Source organism: Hemibagrus wyckioides, linkage group LG19, assembly GCF_019097595.1.
Source record: "Hemibagrus wyckioides isolate EC202008001 linkage group LG19, SWU_Hwy_1.0, whole genome shotgun sequence".
Classification (NCBI taxonomy): Eukaryota; Metazoa; Chordata; class Actinopteri; order Siluriformes; family Bagridae; genus Hemibagrus; species Hemibagrus wyckioides.
In genome coordinates, this window is record NC_080728.1 from 18,161,077 (window position 1) to 18,185,000 (window position 23,924).

Here is a 23,924-nt window from a genome sequence, read left to right on the forward strand (position 1 = left end):
CACTTTATAACCTGTACACACACTTTATAACCTGTACACTCACTTTATAACCTGTACACTCACTTTATAACCTGTACACTCACTTTACAACCTTTACACATGCTTTATAACCTCTACACACGCTTGGTAACCTCTACACACACTTTATAACCTGTACACACACTTTATAATCTTTACACTCACTTTACAACCTGTACACACACTTCATAACCTGTACACATGCTTTATAAGCTCTAATACCGTCTATAGAACCTGTAGACATGCTTTATAACCTGTATATACAATTTATGGCCTGTAATATGATCTACAGAACCTGGACAGACAATTTATAACCTGTACATGCTCTTTATAACATGTAGAGAAACAGTTTCAGCAAACAAATATTTCTGTTATCAAAGGCATCCTAAAAATTACTCAGGTTTATTAGAATTAGTAGCGCTTCTTGGGTGAATTTTTCTTTATTTGGACTGCAACACCCCGTTACCATGACATAGATACAAGATAACAAATTTAACTATACACTGAAGGATAGACTGAAGGATAGATAGATAGATAGATAGATAGATAGATAGATAGATAGATAGATAGATAGATAGATAGATATTAACTTGTTTGTTTTTCCAGTTTATGGCTTTGACAGAGAAAATATCTTCAAATATCAAATTTGTTTATAAGAGTGTTTACTTTAGATCAAGCAACGTAAATATTCTCTGAAATAAACACATCATAATAAACTCATCACTGATGTTCAGGCAGGGGTACCAGGGTCAGCTGGGGCGGCACAGGGGGCAGTTATTTCCACACATGGACAGAGAGAAGGTTTGTGCGGAAGGGCCGAGGAGGGAATAGGGTCAGGAAGGGGAGAGGCAAGAGGTGAAGGAGGTGAAGGAGGAGGAGGAGAAGCTAATAAATGGAGGAGGAGCTAATAAAGAGGCGGGGTCTACAGCTTTAGCCTGAAAATCTTGTTAAGATAAAGCTCCCAAAACAGATTTAAAAAATTAAAATCAAATTTATGTTAATGTTTTTTGGTTTATTTGTTTATCTTTCACATTTTAAAAGAAATTGGCAAATTGTGGCTTTGATGGCAACAGTTTTGTGCAAAGATAAAGCTGCCAAAACAGAATAAACATGTAAGCAAAAAAATAAATAAATAAATAAGTGTGTAAATAAATTCAATCAAATTAAATCAATTAATTGATTAATAAGTCGTTCAGTAAGCAAATAAGCAGGCAGACAGACAGACAGATAAACAATAAAGAAAATCAGTAAACAAATAAGTAAAATAAACAAATAAACTAGTAAATAAATAAGTAGAGAAGCAATAAAATAAATAGGTAAATAATAAATAAGCCAATAAATAAATAAATAAATAATGCTAGTAAATAAATAAGTACAGAAGTAATAAAATAAATAGGTAAATAAATAAGCTAGTAAAGAAATAAGTACAGAAACAATAAAATAAATAAGTAAATAAATAAATAAATAAGCTAGTAAATAAGTACAGATGTAATAAAATAAATAAGTAAATAAATAAATAAGTAAATACATTGTTTAAAATAAAGAAATAAAATACATATTTTTAAAAGGTTTGAACAAAAACGGTGTCCTGTGAGAAGAAAGAAAGAAAGAAAGAAAGAAAGAAAGAAAGAAAGTGTGACTTTGACAGCTGATGCACAAACTGTTGCTTCTGTCATGCGCGTGCGTCCCCTAATATTTGGCTAGTTGGGTTAGCTTAGCTCAAGTGACCGCTGTGTCCGAAAGTTTGGCCTTTTCATAACAACTCCGAGTTTTAGGAAACACATGCGCGTGTCTTGTCTCCTTTAATAACACCATTTGCCCCGGTTTCCCCCGGACTGTGAGTGAATGAGGAGTTTTAGCTGCAGGTCACTCACCCTGACGCCCTTCACCACCGTCACGTTATCGTTCTCATCGCTCTCGAAAGACACGCGGCGCGTGCTGTTACTGCCTCCCATTTCTGACCCTAACACTTACACACACACACAGTTACTGCGTAGACGCCTTAGTAACGAGACAACGCAGAACTGTGGCTATTCACTCAGTCTGAACTTTCATTTTGGGGGGGGGGGCGCACGCTTTCCTTTAGGACACACACACCTACTTCCGCCTTGACGCCGTTCCCAAGTAGCCAATCAGAATGCTCGGCGCCGCGGCTCTACAGATTTCTACTTCCGGGAGTGTAGATCTGGTGTCCTGTGACTTCAGTGGTGTGTGCACGTGAATGATATCGGATTAAAGTCACCAAAAAACACCACAAGAGCGTAATGACCAAACAATACAAGATCTCAGTGCCGTGCAAAATGCTCACCGGCCACTTTATTAGGAACACCTAATGCTGGTCCAGGGACAGGGCTTCAACAAGGGTCTCTATACGATTCTGGACATGGCTTCTACAAGGTGTCCTTTGAGATTCTAGTCCATCACGGCATTAGAGTCACCACACACTACAAGAGCACTGAGTGCACAATGTCACTGCCGTGCAAAATACTCACCGGCCTTCACTTTATTAGGAACACCTAATGCTGGTCCAGGGACATGGCTTCAACAAGGGTCTCTCTGAGATTCTGGTCCATCATGAAATTGCTGCAGATTTGTGAATCTCACATTTTTCCACATCTCCATTCATCAGCCTGAAATGTTGACCAGGGGTGTGAATGTATGCCTAGATGTTGTCTAAGACTGGTTGTGGACTTCAAGCCTCAGTATCATCACTCTGTTATTTTAAGTCCCTGGATCAGTATGTCATTTATGCTATGTTGGCTAAGACTGGTTGTGGACTGGTGGGTTCAAGCCTCTGCATCACCACCCTGGATCACGGATATTAATCCTCAGGAGGTGCTGACCCTCTGCTCTGACTAAAGCTTCCTAATACACTGGCAAACTTCACCTTCTTCTGGATCTGGATCTTCTTGTTCATCTGTTTGTTTGTTTTTTCTTTTTCCTTACCTTCTTTATTGCCTTGTTCTTTTAGACACAAAAGGAAACTCATCAATTACAGCAACACACAAAGTCAGACCTATTTAACATTCTAAATTAATTAAGTATAAACATATGTACTGTACAGGATTTGTGCAAAAAATCTGATAAAAATGATGATTAGAAATAAAGTTGCAGTACATTTGGTTATGTAACTGGAGTAAGACTGGAACCCTTCTGCTATGTAGACCCCAAGCCTGGACACTCTGAGATTCTTTTCACTACCAGTCTTAAGAGCTTCTAAAATATTTAAACCAGCCTGTCTGGCACATGGAACAGCCATAGGACATAGTCACAGAGATCACACTCTCTCTCTTCTGATGTTCTCTTGAGCTGTATTTTTCAGATTTTATGCACTGTTGCTGCCACCTGATTGGCTGATCGGATAGATGCATGAATAAAGTGGCCAGTTTATTATCCATATAGTAAGGAGAAATAAGAAATAAGTCTTAAATATATATATATATATATATACATACACTATATTGCCAAGTTTTGGGACACCCCTCCAAATCATTGAATCCAGGTGTTGTTTTTGCACAAAGCAAGGTCCACAAAGACATGGATGGAGGAACATGATGGTGTGGAGGAACTTGACTGGCCTGCACAGAGTCCTGACCTCCTGATAGAACACCTTTGGGATGAATTAGAGCGGAGACTGTGAGCCAGGTCTTCTCGTCCAACATCAGTGCCTGACCTCACAAATGCGCTTCTAGAGGAATGGTCAAAAATTCCCATAAACACACTCCTAAACCTTATGGAAAGCCTTCCCAGAAGAGTTGAAGTTGTTATAGCTGCAAAGGGTGGGACAACTCCATATTACATTCATGTTCATGTAAAGGCAGACGTCACAGTTTTGATCTGGCTCTCTAGCCCAACCCCTGAAAAACAACACCTGAATTCAATAATTTGATGGGGTGTCCCAAAACTTTTGGCAATACAGTGTATAAGACACTTTTCTTTTCGTTATTTAGTATAACTCCAGTACATATATACACTTCATATGTCATATGTACTTATGAACACAGATAAACAGGAATGTCCCAGAGTTTCCTAAACTCCTCTGTAATCTGATTCTTCGAGTATTCAATGCTGAGACAATTCCCAATCAGTCACATATGTACACAATATACTCTATATGGCCAAAACTATTTCCCCATCTGTCTGCCTCTGGTAAACAAACTAAGGTTGTTTCTACTTATGCACTGTTCTAGATTGTTATTAACCACTAAAACTAACCAGGTTTCCTATTACAGTCAATGTTTTTTTTTTTTACTTTCACTCCTAACCTCCTCGAATCTCAAGAGGTTAGCAAATGTAACCATTTTTCCATTGATTGGTGTCGTGATGCTTAAAGTATATTAACGTGACCTGACTTTTTATTCACCTTGATAAACTGTACAACAAATGACTGGCAACTGACTTTGTGTTTTCTGCAGGAAACCGATCTCCAGCGATGTCTCTAAGATTTTAACGATCATGTGTTGATGTAGGCGAGACACCTGGCTAGACACATGATTTTTTGTCTGAACCACAGGTTCCTGACCACTGTTTTATACCCAAATTGATTTTTTCCTCCAGAAGAATTGCTATCTCCTCAGGCATCTCGGTGGAAATGACATTCGAGGTCAGATGATTGAGATGGAGCGCAGATGATTGAGGTCTCTGATTATATTTCAGTAATACTCCTGGTAACTAGAGCTTCTCCACAACAATACTTCCGAAGCAATATGACGGTTAAGATGGTTTGGGGGTTATTTTTGCTCTTCACTATCATTTTTTCGATTGTATGTAAGGTGTTTATTGAATTGTAGGCATACTACAGCTTGTGTTTAATGCCATCTTAACCAGATCACTGTTTCTCTTGTGTTTCATGATTTTTGTTTCATGATACAATGTGGCTGCCGAAAATTACATAAATAAATGAATAAGTGTTTGTCTTATTGGTTTGTTTACAATGGTCTCACTTTGCATTGTTTATAAGCATCTATCTGTCGGTTTCTTGAAGAACAACCTTTAAGACTGCAACCAGTCTGGCTTCAAAGTGGCACATTCCACAGAGACTGCCCTTTTGGCCATCACTGAGAAGCTACATGCTGCTAGGTCAGCCAAGCAGTCATCTATCCACATCCTCTTTGACCTTTTGGCAGCATTTGACACAGTCAACTACAAGACTCTCTTCTCTACCCTCAGGAGTCTTGGAATTCATGAAGAAGACTGGGAATGGTTTGCTTCCTACTTGGATGATCACTTATATAAGGAAACATGGAGGGAATTGACGTCTGCTCCACACAGACTCTCCACTGGTGTCCCACAAGGATCAGTACTTGGTCCTCTCCTTTTCTCTCGTTATACTCACTCTCTTAAAGTTATAGACTCACATGGGTTCTTTAACCACTGCTATGCTGATGACACTCAACTTATCTTCTCTTTCCATCCCTCAGATACTTGTTCAGTCCTTTGTCATTTTGAGACTGGACTACTGCAACTCTCTACAGGTTTACCTCTGAACACAATTCATCCACTACAAATGATCCAAAATGCAGCGGCGTGACTTGTTTTCAACCTGCCTAAGTTCTCACACACCACCCCACTGCTGCGCTCCTCCACTGGCTTCCTGTAGCTGCATCAGATTCAAAACACTGTTGCTTGCTTACAATGCCAAGAATGGACCAGCAGCCTCTGACCTCAAAGCTGTTATGACTCCTCACACTGCATCAGATCTATTAGCACTGCTCGACTAGTCCACCATCTCTCAGGGTAAGAGGTAGATATACGTCAAGACTCTTTTCTGTTCTGGCACCGGATCTGGGTGAAGACCTACCTCTTCCTGAAGCACTTAAACTAGATCTCGTTTTCCCTGGTAGTTTTATGTATTTAAAAGAATTGTGCTATTTCCTCCGAACAGAGTTTTTGGGCTGATGGTATCCTAACTCTGTGACCTAGAGAACCAGTGTTAATGTATTCATTTATAGAGACTTCAAAGCACTTTTGTACATCGCTCTGGATAAGAGCGCCTGTCAAACGCCAGAAATGTAAATGTAAGCACCAGTAAAAAACTATGTTGGGGGGGGGTAGCACACAGGCCACACTGTTTTTAGGTCAATTTTTTGGTTTTGCTGTTAATATGGATATATTGGATATACTGGATACTAATAATTATTTATAATTATTAATAATTATTAATTAAAAAATTATAATTATTAATAATTATTTATTTATTAATAATTAGCATCTCTGCCTTTTGTCTAAGGTCATGTAGTGTTCGTTAGCCTAGCCTTGAAAAGGTGACAGTTTATGAAGAACTGAGGACAGGAAGCCTTTATTATGGCCACACATTTATTACAGTACAGTGGAATTCTTTTCTTTACATGTCCCAGCTATGGAAGTTGGGGTCAGAGCACAGAGGCAGCTATGATACATCACCCCTTGAGGAGGGAGGGTTAAGGGCCTTGATCAATTCCCCAACAGTGGAGCTTGGTGGTGCTGGGGTTTGAACCAATGATCTGCCAATCAGCAACCCAGAGTTTTAACTACTTCAGCTACCACTGCTGGTTAAGGTTCTGTGTAAGACTTTTGGGCACTGGTGGCTCAAGCGGTAAAGGCTCTAGGTTGTTGATTGAAAGATTGAGGTTCAAGCCTCAGCACTACCAAGCTACCACTATTGGGCCCTTGAGCAAGGCCCCTAACCCCTAATAGCTTCAGGGACACTGCATCATGGCTGACCCTGTGCTCTGACACCAACCTCCACAGTGGGGATATATATACGAAGCGTTCTCTCTAATGTATATGTGACAAATAAAGGCTTCTATCTATCTAATACAACCTAGAAATTCCTTCATCACATCTAATATTATATACAGCAACAAGGAAGATGGCTTTAAATACTCATTTCTACTTTTCCTACCCCCCAAAAATCCTCACACACTCATCAGTATTACTGACATCCTGTCTGAGTGAGAAGCGAGAGATACTGTACTATCACATATTTCATCCTTATCTCATGAAGTCTAACATTTACTACAGAAAATTGCTGTATTTATTGTATCTACCCTGTCATTTTTATTGGTTGCTATACTAAAAGTGTTTGCTAAAAACACTCCTCTGAGCTAATCATGGCTGAAATCACCACATGGAGGAAAAAGTGACCGGACAGATCGGTTTGTTTTGCTGGAAGTGATGTTTTCCAGCCAAGGAATTTCTCAAACTCCTATTTCATAGACTACAGAAGAAAACTCTGGTATATTATGAAGAAAAAAATAGATTTAAAAATGATTAATAAGCCCTGAGTTATCAGTATCTGTGTGAAAATAATAACCACACATTAGCAGCTCTAGCTGTTGATAAAAGTCTTTAAAAATCCCATGAAATAATAATTATAATAATGCTATAAAATAATAAAATATCACCTCACCCACAGTGAGGATGAGTTTCTGAGCCTCACAGATGTTCTTTGTGTTGTTTTTCTCCGCTTGTATTTTTCTGTGTTGAAGCCTGATCTTTCCTCACTGAGTGCTGAATGTTTTCTGGTCCCTCTGCAGAACTTCATCCAGGACCTCACAGTACAGGGTTCTAGATTTTAAGAACCCGAGTCCTGTTCTGTCACCTGAATCTTCATTCTAACAATCCCTTCCTCCCCTCATACCCCCTCCCTCCACCTAACCAAAAAATATCCAATCATGTCGATTGCCAGAAATCAGTAGAAATGTTGTGTATTTTTATTTTAAATGGCTGTACATAAGTGCAGAACCCATAGATGACCAGGCAATGTTCAAAAAGATTTAAAACAGACAATTTAAGCTATTCATATTTGCTCCCAATGGTTCATTTTTGAGCTGGAGCTCCGGTTCAAAAAACCTGACCCCAGATCATAAGGGTGAATAGTAGCGTTTTACTACATTGTCCAAAGCATCCATCAAGCCCGTGTGGTCAGAACAGCGAGCCAGAATCTAATCTTTATAATCTATGGCTGTAATAAACTTGACTGAAAGCTTAAAAACGTTCTTATAAACACATTGTTGATGTTCTTTGATTATGTGTGCCGATTTTTCACCGATCCCAGTGAATTCATTCCAATTGCAGATTCTGAATGAACTCTTTATGTTTTTCCCAAACTGGACTCAAAATTGTTTGCAAAATCTTGGTTGATCCTAAATTATGTGTATATATGGAGAGAGATTTTTAGTGACCGCTTTACTATAATAATAATAATAATAATGTTAATAATAATAATAATAATAATACAAAGTGTGTGAGTCTAGTCAGCACATGTATGCACTCATTTTTCCTTCAGAAGGTCACAGACAAAAAAATCAGACCTTTTTTTTTAATGCTGATGTTTGACGTGAACCTTAACTGAAGCTCTAGACTTCCCATGATTGTGTATTCCTGCTCCTGCCATACGATTGGCTGGCTGGATAAACGCATGGTGTTCCTAATAAAGTGGACAGTGAGTGTATGTGCTAATGTGTAGGTTAGTATTTTAAAAAGCTCTTAGGAATTGGCTGAGCTGAAATGTGGCGCTCTGTATTGTTCTGTCCATCTGTAACTGGGTTTTATCCACTTGGGTTACTTCTAAAACATGGTCAGCTTCAGACATTCAGCAAAATATATCACACAATTTCAGACATTTTATACATTTATAGATAAGTACTTTTACTTTATCAGCACATTTCAGTTAGAAAGTCTACTAAATGTTGCTCTAAATAGGCGAATCGAAAAACACTCGATTTTGATCGATGGACTTGTTTCGGTGTGAAGCTCAGCGAATCTTATTCTGATATTTTCACCTGTCGGATTTTCTCCCATTGACATGCTGTTAACGGTAATGGAGTGAAAGTAGGAGATTTTGCTTTGAAATGTAGTGGAGCTGAATTAATAAGCCCACAAAAAAGGAAATACTTTAATATTTAATCAAGTGCAGATATTTAGTACAGTGATGAATTACATGTACTTCTTTACTGTCCACTACTGGGCTTATCTTACCCAGTCCACCTCAGATAACTGTTAGAACTCTCTCATATATTCTTTTCCTCATAATAGATCACTTGTACCAAGAAACCATTTGCAATCAACAGTGTGACACTGTGAAACCCCCAGTGTAAGTTTGCTCCTGTTTTTGTTGTGTCCATGTTGATGATTGAGTGTCTTTGTCTTGTTCCGCTCCACAGTGGAGGTTAATATGAAGCTCATATGAAAGTAGACACTCAGGGCTTCTCAGGAAGAATTTGTAGTGTTTCAGAAGGATTTCACTATCCTACTAGGGGTGATATATTGCAAGAAAACTTTGTTTTTTCCACAGAAATGTTTGTGTGTTCAAAGTAAATGTTGATATCAAACCCATTTCTGCTCTCTGAGACGCTCCAAGTGCTTGTTCATCTAAAAAGCAGCTCAAATTTAATCTTCATCCAGTAAAATTCTGGGTACGGTTCTCCAACAGAGGGAAAAACACACGTCTAAAACCCACTGAAAGCCACCAGAGTCCTGACTTGTTTTATATCAGACTCACAGCCTGAACATCATTCATTTATTTACACTGATTTAATATATTATACGTGTAAAAAGGGTTAAACAGGTGCACTCAGAGGGCACTCTGTGAAATGGTCAGGACTCTCCAGGCCTAGTGCGTGTCTGCTCAAAGACCTAGCTGGAGGTTATATTTCTGAAGCATTTGAGCGTTTCATATGTGGTATGAATTCTGAGTGACACAAACAACCAAAACCAGGAGTCAAGAACCATAAAGCAGCACAAGAGGAAGGCTCAAGAACAACACACACAGCATGACAATGAAACTTAAGTAGTGCTGCTAATTAGGGCTGACCTCGAACAGGGGTGAGTGATCACTGGGGACATGTGGCATGGACATGTGACATGCTGGGGCTGATGGGTAATGTAGTTCAGGGCATAACCAGGATAGAAAGTGATAAAACCTTTCACGTTTGAGTCCTGCACGCTTCCATCATGGACTTACAGAACTATGCTGCTATTCAATAACCAAAAAATTTAACTTGTGTGTGTGTAAGGACGTGGTGGCTCACTGGTCAAGGGGCTAAGTCAGTGATCAGATCAGGTCAAGGTTCAAGCCTCCAAACTGCCAAGCTATCAACGTTGGACCCATGAGCAAGGCCCTTAACCCCACCTGCTCCAGGGGCACAGTACCATGGCTTGACCCTGCGCTCTGACCCCAGCTGGGATATGTGAAAACCCAGGGCAGTGGTAGCTCAAGTGGTTAAGTCTCTGGGTCGTTGACCAGAAGATCAAGCCCCACCCCTGCCAAGCTGCCACTGTTCGGCCCTTGAGCAAAGCCCCCAACCCACCCTGCTCCAGGGATGCTGTATCATGGCTGACCCTGCGCTCTGACCCCAACCCCCAAGGATGGGATATGCATAGAGAGAATTTCACTGTGCAGTAATGTATATGTAACAAATAAAGACAAAACTCCAAAAGATAATCATAGTAACCTTCGAATTGGTGCTAGAAGTGTAAACATATCAGCGTTCCATAGCTTATTTACTCTAATATAACTTCAACTCCAGCTTTCATCGTACAATGGTGTTTCGACATCAATGCATCTACATTTTATTAGAGGTTTCTATCAAATATATAACTCCTTTGACTTAATCATGCTTTAGGGGTCCAGCTTTAGTTCATCCAGTCTCTCTGATTCACATTCCTGATCATTTTTGACCAATCTTTAATGAATTACCTATTTAAGGTATTTTAGATAGTTAGATAGTTGCAAGATAGCTAATATATGAACTTTTGAAGGTTAAAAATTAAGAAAACAAACAAATAAGAAAGAGATTTCTAGCAGTGTGAGAGCTCCCTGATCAGCTCATTTGTTTCTAAATGCAGCTTTACCGGGTCCTGAATGTTTGCGAGCAGCCGCCCTTGTCGCCGAAGCGCTGTGGCCCATTAGCTTGTTAAGCGAACATGATTAATCTGCATAATGTCATTTTGAGCATTCGCATTACTAAGATGTATTGCTGAAAAGGTCCACTCACCCTAATGACACTTTCACATGTGAAGTAAGTACATGAATTTTACTTTATTTTATAATAGCCACGAACAGTTGGTTAATTAAATACGGTGTGGTAAAAAAAAATGAATAAAAGATCGAGTGCCAGAATGTTAACATCTTCCCTCCTAAACCCCTCCTATTCCTCACTCTCATAACTACATACCTGAATATTTCATTGTAGATAATGAATACTACTTGTAACAGACATGAAAAGTATATTTAGTACACAGTTTTAGTATATAGGATTACACAAAATGGTAGTTATAGAGTACCTAATGTTTCTGTCTATGTATTTCCCCTTTAATTCTGTTGTCAGGATACTTCCTGCTTTGCCCCACCCCTTCCCATCTTGATTTGTAATGTTGAAAGAGCTTTTTTAATCTCCATGTGGAAAATTGGAGTCATAATAACCAAAAAACAGAAGTAACAGAAAGGATCAACTCAAAGATTCGACTCATTCACCTAAGACACACCAAACACCTTAAAGAGTGTTTGATGTGCCACATGTAAGTGAGTCGACTCTTTGAGGTGTTTGATGTGCCATATGTAAGTGAGTCGACTCTTTGAGGTGTTTGATGTGCCATATGTAAGTGAGTCGACTCTTTGAGGTGTTTGATGTGCCATATGTAAGTGAGTCGACTCTTTGAGGTGTTTGATGTGCCATATGTAAGTGAGTCGACTCTTTGAGGTGTTTGATGTGCCATATGTAAGTGAGTCGACTCTTTGAGGTGTTTGATGTGCCATATGTAAGTGAGTCGACTCTTTGAGGTGTTTGATGTGCCATATGTAAGTGAGTCGACTCTTTGAGGTGTTTGATGTGCCATATGTAAGTGAGTCGACTCTTTGAGGTGTTTGATGTGCCATATGTAAGTGAGTCGACTCTTTGAGGTGTTTGATGTGCCATATGTAAGTGAGTCGACTCTTTGAGGTGTTTGATGTGCCATATGTAAGTGAGTCGACTCTTTGAGGTGTTTGATGTGCCATATGTAAGTGAGTCGACTCTTTGAGGTGTTTGATGTGCCATATGTAAGTGAGTCGACTCTTTGAGGTGTTTGATGTGCCATATGTAAGTGAGTCGACTCTTTCAGGTGTTTGATGTGCCATATGTAAGTGAGTCGACTCTTTGAGTTGTTTGATGTGTTATATGTGTATGAGTTGGCTCTTTAAGGTGGTTGATGTGCTGTAGAGAAATGATTATTTTTTATTAGGGTTTGGTCATGAATTAATATATTAAGATCTATTTTGATCTTTAATTGTTTTACACCTTATCTTAATACACGCATTTGTGGCCACACCTTATTAAAAATATCCACAGCAGCTCTGTGGACTTTTATTAATCCCCTACACACCTATACAGATGTTTCCAGAGTCTTCATTTAGCATCGGACTGTCACTGGAGCATCGCCTGTACTCTCTAGAGTCTAGCTCTGTTTTTTCACCAGCTTTACAGATGCTTTGTCCTCATTTTTTCAAAATCCCAGTTTAGGGAGCGCCACTGTAAGATGTGTGATGTGATGAGAGAAACCTCAGCTCCTTGTCATCAGTAAAAGAGATCAGATTAGCGAAGACTGATGGACTGCTGGCTGTAAAGGAAGCTGATAAGACTCCTAGAATTAACCTTGGCTCCGAGAACTGGACTCAAGAGGCTTTGTGATTGTTTCTCTTTTTAGAGGAAACACAAAGATCGCCCACTTTGTTATCTGTACAGTCCACGGAGACATCAATCAAAGCACAGACTGCCACATCGACCCTCTCCAGCAGGATCAATGGCCTTTCCTGCTTGGTTTGTTGCGGCAAAGATTGCCAAGAGATACTGAAGGAAAGGTCCGCTGCTCATGAGTGCAGACGGATGGGCTTACCTCGGACCAGACCAGAACGTAATTAATTACACCTGCTCTGACACAATGAACGGCTGGAACGGATTAGATTCTGATTTACGAAAAGGAATTATAAAGGAAAATGCTGTTCGGATGTTCGTTAGAATTTCTACATGGTCCCATGTTGCACAGTTGTAATTATTAAACATTTTTAAACAAATGAGGCACCGTGTAGCTCAGACCTCGCCATCCTGCACACACTCGCTGAGAAAACAACCAATAAAAGTTGAATTTAATATGTAAATGGGCCACTCTGCAGATGCGTACACATTATCACATTATTATTATTATTGCATAGAATTTATCTTGCCGAAGAAATAAAACAAACACAGAGACAAATGCTGTACAATCAATACAAAAAAATCTGTATATACACTGTGTATTATCTTAGGTCCTACAGTATACATAATGCTCAAATATTTACATTTTTGCACTTTAACAACAGATATGACATTATATATTCATCTTCATACCACATCACTGTATATTCAGATCCAATCACTGTAATCAGATACTACCTCTTCTATTTTTTAATATATATATATATATATATATATATATATATATATATATATATATATATTTTCTATTGTAATTTCCCACCATATTTTCCCTATATGCCCTAGATGTTCTATTTTATTTTGTTGTATTTTGTTTGTGTCTATTTCTATTCTTTTACCTTAGTTTTAATTGGCTCTACTTTTTATCAAGGATATACGTGACAAATAAAATCTTAATTTGAATTAGTAGACACATATATACGTATACATATATTTGTATTTTTACATATATTGTGCCTTTTATACAACTTACACATAATATTTTGTTTCATCTTCATGTATACACTACCAGTCAAATGTTTGGACACACCTTCTAATTCCATGGTCTTTCCTGATGTTTATTTCTTTCTACATTTTAAAACAATGCTGAAGGCATCCGAAATCCACAATAATGCCCTTTGAACAGTTGATATTGAGATCTGTCTGCTACTGATGCTCTGTAAAGCCTTCATAACGCCTCTAATCTGAGGTGCTGTTAATTGGTGATTTCTGAGGCTGGTAACTCTAAATGAACTTCTCCTCTGCAGCAGAGGTCAGTTTTGGTCTTGCTTTACTGGGATGGTCTTCATGTGAGCCAGTTTCATCATGGTGCTTGATGGGTTTTGTAAATGCACTTGACAATACTGTTCTTGCAAGAACTATTCCAGAACACCTGACCTTCGTGTCTTAAAATAACAACTGACTGTTTTTTGTTGTCGTTACATATGGATTACTGAAGTCCATGTGTGGTTTCATAGTTCTGAAATCTCCAGTATTGTTCTAGAACGTAGAAAATAAATCCCTAAACAAAAAACACTGAATTAAAAGGTGTGTCCAAACTTTTGACTGGTAGTGTAGATCTTATATGAACATATATATAAACACATACCATAACCATTATAATACATTATGACCACCTGCGTAATATTGGTGTTGGTCCCCCTTTTGCTGGCAAAACAGCCCTGATCCATCATGCACTGTGTATTCTGATACCTTTCTATCAGAACCAGCATTAACATCTTCAGCAATTTGAACATGATGAGGAGATCATCAGTGTTATTCACTTCACCTCTCACTGCTCACAATGTTATGTCTGATCTGTGTATATATATATTGTATATATACTGTATATTTGAACACACTATCTGCCATAGCTTTATTTATTTGTTGTACATATATTTATATATTTATCTGTATTTGTTCATTTGCACAATTCTACTATTTGCACTTTTGGTAGATGCTAGAAAGCATTTCGTTGCTATGTTCCAGTCTATCTATCTGCTATGTTCCAGTCTATCTATCTATCTATCTATCTATCTATCTATCTATCTATCTATCTATCTATCTGACTATCTATCTGTCTGTCTGACTATCTATCTATCTATCTATCTATCTATCTATCTATCTATCTATCTATCTATCTATCTGTCTGTCTGACTATCTATCTATCTATCTATCTATCTATCTATCTATCTGTCTGTCTGTCTGTCTGTCTGTCTGACTATCTATCTATCTATCTATCTATCTATCTATCTATCTGTCTGTCTGTCTGTCTGTCTGTCTGTCTATCTATCTGTCTGTCTGTCTGTCTGTCTGTCTGTCTATCTGTCTGTCTGTCTATCTATCTATCTATCTATCTTTCTATCTATCTGTTTACAGATGAATTAGCAACACAATTAACAGAATTTCTTTGACAAATCAACAAATTTCACTTTATTGACAGGATCTGTACCCTTTTATTTTATTTATGTATATTATTTATCACCTTTTCCCCCACTCTAATTCGCTTTATATTTATGTTTGGCTTCATATTTTCAGTTTTCTTCACTTGCTAACAAACGGCTAGAAAAACGTCTCCATCTTAAATACTACACTTCCCATGAAACCGTCGCCATTGCACTCGGTAACCGTGACTCTTTTCTCATTGGCTATCGCGTCTGATTTTTGCCTGACGACGGCTTCTGATTGGCTGATTTTTCCTCCGCTCACTTGACACTGTTTGGGTGTAGAAGCGGAAAAATGGCAGCTGACACCGGGAGATACCGGAGTGCAGTGTCCAAAAGCAAGGACCCTTCCAGTTTATTAATCTCCGTTATAAGGTAAACGCAGTGGGTTTCTATCATCTCTGAGATCTTGACTCAGTTTCTGTGGCGCGTTCATTAATAAGGACTGTCTAGAAATGGCAAAACAGGGACCAAAACATTAGCATGTCAGCTAGTTAGCTACAGTAGCTAGCCTTCGCTACATCCTGTGTTTACCTTTCGGATCTGTATCACAGCTCGACGCTATAAATGTTATATTTTTAGCAGTATAAGATATCAAATCGTGTCATTTAGTAAGATATTCAATATCTAAAACAATTAAAACATACTCGAGTATATATGCAAGCTATGTTTATTGATAATAATGTGTAAATGATCAGCTCTCAGTCTCATCACTACTGCACAAGTTTCCTCTTCAGTGACGTCTCGTGATGTTTATTTGCTCTTTTTAGGTTTATTTTATATCTCTTAAATATTCATGCTGTTGAATTGACATATTATTCAGTAGAAAACTGCAGAAAATGGTTAAAAACCTATTAGAAAATGATGAAACATGTTGTCACTATTAGTTCAAGTTTATAAAGCCCTATTTAGACGGGATTAGTTTTATAAGAGAAAAAGAAAAAGAAGAAGAAGAAGGGGGAATTAAAATACTAGTAGTATCTTTGAGTGTGTAGTCTTATCTAAATACACTATATTGCCGAAAGTTTTGGGACACCCCTCCAAATCATTGAATTCAGGGGTTGGGCTCGGCCCCTTAGTTCCAGTGAAAGGAACTCTTAATGCTTCATCTTCATACCAAGACATTTTGGACCCAACTTTGTGGGAACAGTTTGGGGATGACCCCGTCCTGTTCCAATATGACTGCTCTGATTCATCCCAAAGGTGTTCTATGGGTTTGAGGTCAGGACTCTGTGCAGGCCAGTCAAGTTCCTCCACACCAAACTCCCTCATCCATGTCTTTATGGACCTTGCTTTGTGCACTGGTGTGCAGTCATGTTGGAACAGGAAGGGGTCATCCCCAAATTGACCAATGTCCAAAATGTCTTCATATGAAGCAAAAGCATTGAGTTCCTTTCACTGGAACTAAGGGGCCGAGTCTAACCCCTGAAAAACATCACCTGAATTCAATGATTTGGAGAGGTGTCCCAAAACCTTTGGCAATGTAGTGTACATCATGGCCTTAATTTTTATTTATTCTGTACTATTAGGATGGGATTTCTGTAAAAATATCTTTTTGTCACGCTGTTATTCTGTCTTGTAGTAAAGCTGTATGGAAATGTCTTCGCCTGAACCAAAGCGAAAAAGGTTTTTGCCGGCTTTATGAAAGTTTCAGACAAAGATTTTGCCTTTTTATTAGCGTGCATATGAATAATAATAATATTTGAGTTCTAACTAAAAAGATTCATTTTATTTGTGTATATTTACAGGTGTGTGTGTGTCTCGCATTTTAATTTTTTTTATATTCTTTAATTACTGTTAATATTATAAAAATAGCTAGTTTTTTAAATATACTACACAAAAATGTTCTTGATGGTGCTGCTGGTCCCCGTCCTGGTGAACTAGCATAAGGATGCGTTTTTAATCGAGACTCCAGACCTCTTCTATAGGTGTAATAAAAATAAGCAGTTTACACTCAACAGATATAAAAGTGCAGTAATCTGTGTGAAGTCGATCAAGTCGATGTTAACGTTAGTTAGTGTTCTTCTGGGGGAATGTAAACACCCTCAGGAACATGAATAGGTTATGAATAGAAGTTTCTTCTAAATGTACATGGTTTGCACTTCTGTAGTCTGAAGCTGAATCCAATTTAAAAGTCAGAATAATAAAATATAGATGTGTTTAGGAAGAAAGTGTGTGTGTGTGTTGAGTTCCCCTAGCCCAGGTACCCTACAGTCATGATCTGGTCACGTGATGGATTAATGATCAAGCGCAGCTTACTTTTTACTGATCAGGACTTTTGTCCTCAACCATAAAAGAGCCGGTTCTTACGGTGATGTCTGCATGAGACGTGATGCCGAGATGCTGTATGCAGATTTACAGACGGTTACACAATGATAACGGCTTTAGTTCAGTTAGATTCAAGATTTTATTCATCAGTTATATACAGTACACAACTGTCAGTGAGATGAAGACCTAAAATGAAAAGCTCTACTCCTCTTAGACTGAGCAAATAAATAAATATGAAATAGGAAAAAATACAATGATGTCTGTGTGTGAGTGTGAAAAACAGATAGATTTAAAGGACTAAAAGCGCCGCCGCATCAGTCTTAGCAAGAAAAAAAAAAGGCTAGGGCCAAATCCCACTCCCCTGCTATCAGCACGGCATTCTGGGTAACATAGGACATAGTTAACTAATGTGAAAACAGAGAAAGAAGATTTTGAAGCTAATGTAAGCATATATATTTGTGTGTAATTTTATAATTTAATGTCCTTTCTCGAAAATACGTGTACATAGACAATGCTTATATATTATTGTAGTACATGATACTCAGGGAAAGTCAAAACATCTCCAGGATCCAATCACTACCTCAGACTCATGAGGGTTAATTGAAACGGAAGCAGTAATCAGTAATTTTTTCTCCTCATGTTTTTAGCATTCATTGCATTTTTGCATTCTTAAAGTGAATCTGTCTTTGCGCATGATTCTGTGTTGCAGGACTCTGTCGAGCAGCGACGATGTGCAGGACCGCGAGACCGAGAAGAGTCGTCTGGAGGATGCCTACGAGAAATGCGACCGTGATCTGGACCAGCTCATCGTCCAGCACTACACAGAGCTCACCACGGCCATCCGCACCTACCAGAGCATCACCGAGAGGATCACTAGCTCGCGCAACAAGATTAAACAGGTCTCACACACACACACAAAGAGGCTGATGATGAGTATTCACTCTCTCCAGTCCACACAGAACATTAAATAATCACTCTGTGAAGCTGTACAGAGCTGAAAAGCATCTCAGAAGACTCATCCTTGAGGCTACAACAGTAGAACATCAGTTTCCTCTCCTCTTAGTCGAAAATCAGGACTCGGAGTCTCGCTGATGGATGGTCGAACACAGTATGGATGAAGTCCAGTGCTTTTCTGTCCACCACAGCTGTAAAGAGTGATCATAAGTGATAACATAGCTTAAGAAAAGTGTTACAGTGAAGGAAGATAATGTATATATGTAAATTACACAAATCTCTTTTTGTTCGAAATAGAAATGAATAGAAAAATCTATTTCTTCTGGAGCGCGAGAACCTGTGACTTGAGCCTGACTCTGAGGAGCATCACATCTGTCTTCTTGTCAACTGTTGTGAATATACATATATATATATCTACACACACACACACACACACGCTACAGTTTCTACCGTTTGTGAAAAAGGCTATATTGAAAATATATACAGCGTTTATCTTTTCACGCACTCTCTTCACATCTCACTCTCTGAACTTGTCTTTTTCGAAAAGTCGACGGTGCGAGACGTTTTTTTTCTTTATTCGTGAAATCTGGCTCCAGGCAGAATAAATCATCAGCTTGAATCATACATATTTAAAGTTATCGTCTGTTACTCCGAGCCTTAAAAACCTTAAAAAAGGGAACTTTTGGAGAAAAGGACCTCCGCCATCCTAATATCTCCAGGACTGCTAATAACGATGCGGATGTGTTTTTCCCCCCTCTCTCAGGTGAAGGAGAACCTGCTGTCATGTAAGATGCTGCTCCATTGTAAGAGGGACGAGTTGAGGAAGCTGTGGATCGAGGGCATCGAGCACAAACACGTCCTGGAGCTGCTGGACGAGATCGAGAACATCAAGCAGGTTCCTCAGAAACTGGAGACCTGCATGGCTAGCAAACACTACCTACATGCTACTGATATGCTGGTGAGTCTCAGTGCATCCTAATATCCTATCAGGATATTATACGTTCCTGATATTAGAGCAGTTATCTAATCAACCAGTCACACAGCAGGAGCGTAAATCATTCAGATACATTTATTGAGATGAGAGAGATCAGAGGAGAATGACCAGAGCTACCAGGAAGTTTCTAGTATCTCAAATAAACACTCTGTACAAGTGTGGTGAGCAGAAACGCATCTCCGAATGAACACCTCTACCCCTGAGGTGATGAGGTAGAGCAGCAGAAGAAGAACATGTCAGGTTCTGCTCCTGTCAGCCAAGAACAGGTATCTGAGGTGATCATGGGAACAGATTCACTCAAACTGGACAGTGTAATATGTCCTAAAATGAATGATGATATAACCTGGGAGAAAAAAACTACATTACTGCTCATAAGAGTTATTAAATTAAAAAAACATGCAATAACCCCTGCAGGTAAATAATAGGAGAGAGAGAGTGAGTGAGTGAGTGAGATGAACAGAGAGACTAAAGGTGATGAAGGGAAAAAGATGGCTGGACAGCAAGAGAGAGAGAACATATTGGATGGAAAGGATGGATGGAGAGTGAGATAGCTAGACGGACACAGAGAGAGAGAGGGAAAGATAGAGACAAACAAATGGATGGACAGCAAGAGGATAAATAGTAAGGGAGAGAGACATAGTGGATGGATGGACAAAAAGGGAAAGAGCAAGAGATGGATGGATGGACGGACAGATGGACTGAGGAATGGATAGAGTGAGAGATGGGGGAAGATCAGACAGGCGAACTTTATGACTTTCCTAGTGATTGATGGAGAGAGAGATGGACAGATGGACAGACTAAGGCAGCCAGATATGGACAGAGAAAGAGAGATGGACAGTCTGAGACAGACAGATATGAACAAAGATAGAGTGAGAGAGAGACAGATGGACAGAGTGAGACAGACAGATATGGACAGAGAGAGAGCGAGATGGACAGATGACCAGACTAAGATAGACTACTATGGACAGAGAGAGAGAGAGAGATGAACAGATGGACAGGCTGAGACAGACAGATATGGACAAAGAGAGAGAGAGATTGACAGATGGACAGACTGAGACAGACTGATATGGACAGATGGACATACAAAGACAGACTAATATGGGCAAAGATAGAGAGAGATGGACAGATATGTACAGACGGACAGACAGATATGGACTGAGAGAGATGGACAGACAAAGACAGACAGATATTGAGAGAGAGAGATTTAGGGGATGGACAGACTGAGACAGACTAATATGGACAGAGAGGGAGAGAGATGGACAGATGGACAGATGGACAAAGACAGACAAATATGGACAGATGGACAAACAAAGCCAGACTGATACGGACAAAAAGAGAGAGAGATTAACAGACGGACAGAATAAGGCAGAGTGGTATGAACAAAGGGAGAGAGATGGACAGATGGAGAGACTGAAACAGGCAGATATGGACAGAGAGAGAGAGCTGCTGTCTTTTAATATCTACCTTGGATGACTTATAATAGACATGAAACATTACAGTAACAAATTTACAGAGTAAAATTTATTAAACTGAAGAATATGAAATCTGGTGTGTGTGTGTGTGTGTGTGTGTGTGTGAGTGAGAGAGAGAGAGTTTTGTAATAGAGTTCAGACTGTACACAGAGAGTCGGAGCGACTCGGCCTGCGTCGTCTCTCGTTATGAAACGATCCTGGCAGTAAAACAGACACATGGAGTTCATTGCGTTAGTTTTGCTCGTTGCAGTTAATCAGCCGAGCTCACGGCTAATGCGGCGCTGGTTTACATGCACACGTGCACTTGACCTGCGTAATGCTTCCTGTCTGCTTACGGGGGCAGACGTGCAGATATGTCAGGATGGTCTCTCCAGAGTGCTATCAGTCCACCATTAACCCCTCATCATAATATACAACCTTACATTACTGCCAGGCAGATTTATTATTAACACTAACACACAAACCACAATGGAGAGACACAGAGATAATGAGAGAGAGAGAGAGAGAGAGAGAGAGGGATTCAGATGGACAGAGAGAGATACACAAAGATAGACAGACAGGCAAGGAGAGACAGAAGAAAGAGAGTAAGATGAATGGATAGAGAGAAGCATGGGGGAGACAGAGATGAAGAGGAGAGACAAGGAGTGGAAGAGGGAGATAGAATGACAGACAAGGAGAGGGAGAGATACTCAGAGAGACAGGCAGATGCAGAGAGACAGACAAGTGAAAAGAGAGGGACAGACAGCAAGACACAGAAACATGGAGAGTGAGAAAGAGAAAGATACATAGAAAGAGACATGTACAGATAGAGAGACACACCATAGACCCAGAGAGAGAGAGAGAAATATAGATAGACCTAGAGAGACCCATGTCATAGAGCCAGAGAGAGAGAGATAAAGAGAGACACACCATAGCCCCAGAGAGAAAGAGAGACAGATGGAGAGAGAAAGACAGATAGAGCCATGGAGAGAGAAATACAGATACTCAGAGAGAGAGACAGATGGAGAAAGTCACACCATAGACCCAGAGAGAGAGAGAGAGAGATGGAGAGAGAAATACAGATAGACGCAGAAAGAGATAGAGAGATGGAGAGAGAGAGACACACCATAGACCCAGAGAGAGATAGACAGATAGAGAAAGAAATACAGATAGACAGAGAGCGAGATAAACCATAGACCCGGAGAGAGAAAGACAGATAGACCCAGAGAGAGAGGTAGATGAAGAGAGAAAGACAGATAGATCCAGAGAGAGACAGATGGAGAGAGAAATACAGATAGACGCAGAAAGAGATGGAGAGAGAGACAAACCATAGACCCGGAGAGAGAAAGACAGATAGACCCAGAGAGAGAGGTAGATGAAGAGAGAAAGACAGATGGACCCAGAGAGAGAGAGATGGAGAGAGAGACACACCATAGACCCAGAGAGAGATAGACAGATAGAGAGAGAAATACAGATAGACAGAGAGACAGACAAACCATAGACCCGGAGAGAGAAAGACAGATAGACCCAGAGAGAGAGGTAGATGAAGAGAGAAAGACAGATGGACCCAGAGAGAGAGAGATGGAGAGAGAGACACACCATAGACCCAGAGAGAGATAGACAGATAGAGAGAGAAATACAGATAGACAGAGAGACAGACAAACCATAGACCCGGAGAGAGAAAGACAGATAGACCCAGAGAGAGAGGTAGATGAAGAGAGAAAGACAGATGGACCCAGAGAGAGAGAGATGGAGAGAGAGACACACCATAGACCCAGAGAGAGATAGACAGATAGAGAGAGAAATACAGATAGACAGAGAGACAGACAAACCATAGACCCGGAGAGAGAAAGACAGATAGACCCAGAGAGAGAGGTAGATGAAGAGAGAAAGACAGATGGACCCAGAGAGAGAGAGATGGAGAGAGAGACACACCATAGACCCAGAGAGAGATAGACAGATAGAGAGAGAAATACAGATAGACAGAGAGACAGACAAACCATAGACCCGGAGAGAGAAAGACAGATAGACCCAGAGAGAGAGGTAGATGAAGAGAGAAAGACAGATGGACCCAGAGAGAGAGAGATGGAGAGAGAGACACACCATAGACCCAGAGAGAGATAGACAGATAGAGAGAGAAATACAGATAGACAGAGAGACAGACAAACCATAGACCCGGAGAGAGAAAGACAGATAGACCCAGAGAGAGAGGTAGATGAAGAGAGAAAGACAGATGGACCCAGAGAGAGAGAGATGGAGAGAGAGACACACCATAGACCCAGAGAGAGATAGACAGATAGAGAGAGAAATACAGATAGACAGAGAGACAGACAAACCATAGACCCGGAGAGAGAAAGACAGATAGACCCAGAGAGAGAGGTAGATGAAGAGAGAAAGACAGATGGACCCAGAGAGAGAGAGATGGAGAGAGAGACACACCATAGACCCAGAGAGAGATAGACAGATAGAGAGAGAAATACAGATAGACAGAGAGACAGACAAACCATAGACCCGGAGAGAGAAAGACAGATAGACCCAGAGAGAGAGGTAGATGAAGAGAGAAAGACAGATAGACCCAGAGAGAGAGGTAGATGAAGAGAGAAAAACAGACAGACCCAGAGAGAGAGACAGATCCAGACCCAGTGCGAGCCACACAGACAGACAGAGTGAGAGGTGAGGGAATACAGAGAAACGCAGAAGAGAGAGGGATTTGAGAAAGAGGATGTGATGGAGTCATCACTTGGAAAGCACTCAGTGCTGCTGAGAATGGTCCACATGCCCTGAGTGAAGATACATCAGACCACTCTCCACGTTTCCACTCAGTTTTCCACTCAAGTCTCCATCAGCACCCGCTCATAACTTCACCAACAAAAGAAAAAATTCAACAACAAGAACTTCCTGGTTACACAGTCTACACTTTTTTGACCGTACAGCATTGTAGAAGGGAAATGTCACCCAGATGAGGATGGAGTCCTCTGAGGTTTCCTTCCTCATGCAGTCTCAGGGAGTTTTGACCTCACTACCTCACCTCTGGCTCTCTCATTAGGTGTAAATGTATACCTTTAAAACCTTTTATACTGAATTGTTGTCTCCCTCTAAGGCA

At 39.9% G+C, this 23,924-nt stretch overlaps 2 protein-coding genes across 2 annotated transcripts in view; one reads left to right on the forward strand and one right to left on the reverse strand.

Annotated features, from left to right (window-relative positions):
• The window catches only part of chchd3a (coiled-coil-helix-coiled-coil-helix domain containing 3a), a 105,914-nt gene extending 103,814 nt beyond the window's left edge, over positions 1–2,100 (reverse strand). The window contains exon 1 of the mRNA XM_058417343.1: positions 1,893–2,100. Within this exon, the coding sequence (XP_058273326.1) occupies positions 1,893–1,973 (81 nt within the window). The 5' untranslated portion in view covers positions 1,974–2,100. The remainder of the gene's footprint in view (positions 1–1,892) is intronic.
• A 13,324-nt stretch (positions 2,101–15,424) lies between these two features.
• exoc4 (exocyst complex component 4) overlaps positions 15,425–23,924 on the forward strand; it is a 191,918-nt gene continuing 183,418 nt past the window's right edge. The window contains exons 1-3 of the mRNA XM_058416708.1: positions 15,425–15,529; positions 18,132–18,321; positions 19,140–19,334. Of these exons, the coding sequence (XP_058272691.1) occupies positions 15,450–15,529; positions 18,132–18,321; positions 19,140–19,334 (465 nt within the window). The 5' untranslated portion in view covers positions 15,425–15,449. The remainder of the gene's footprint in view (positions 15,530–18,131; positions 18,322–19,139; positions 19,335–23,924) is intronic.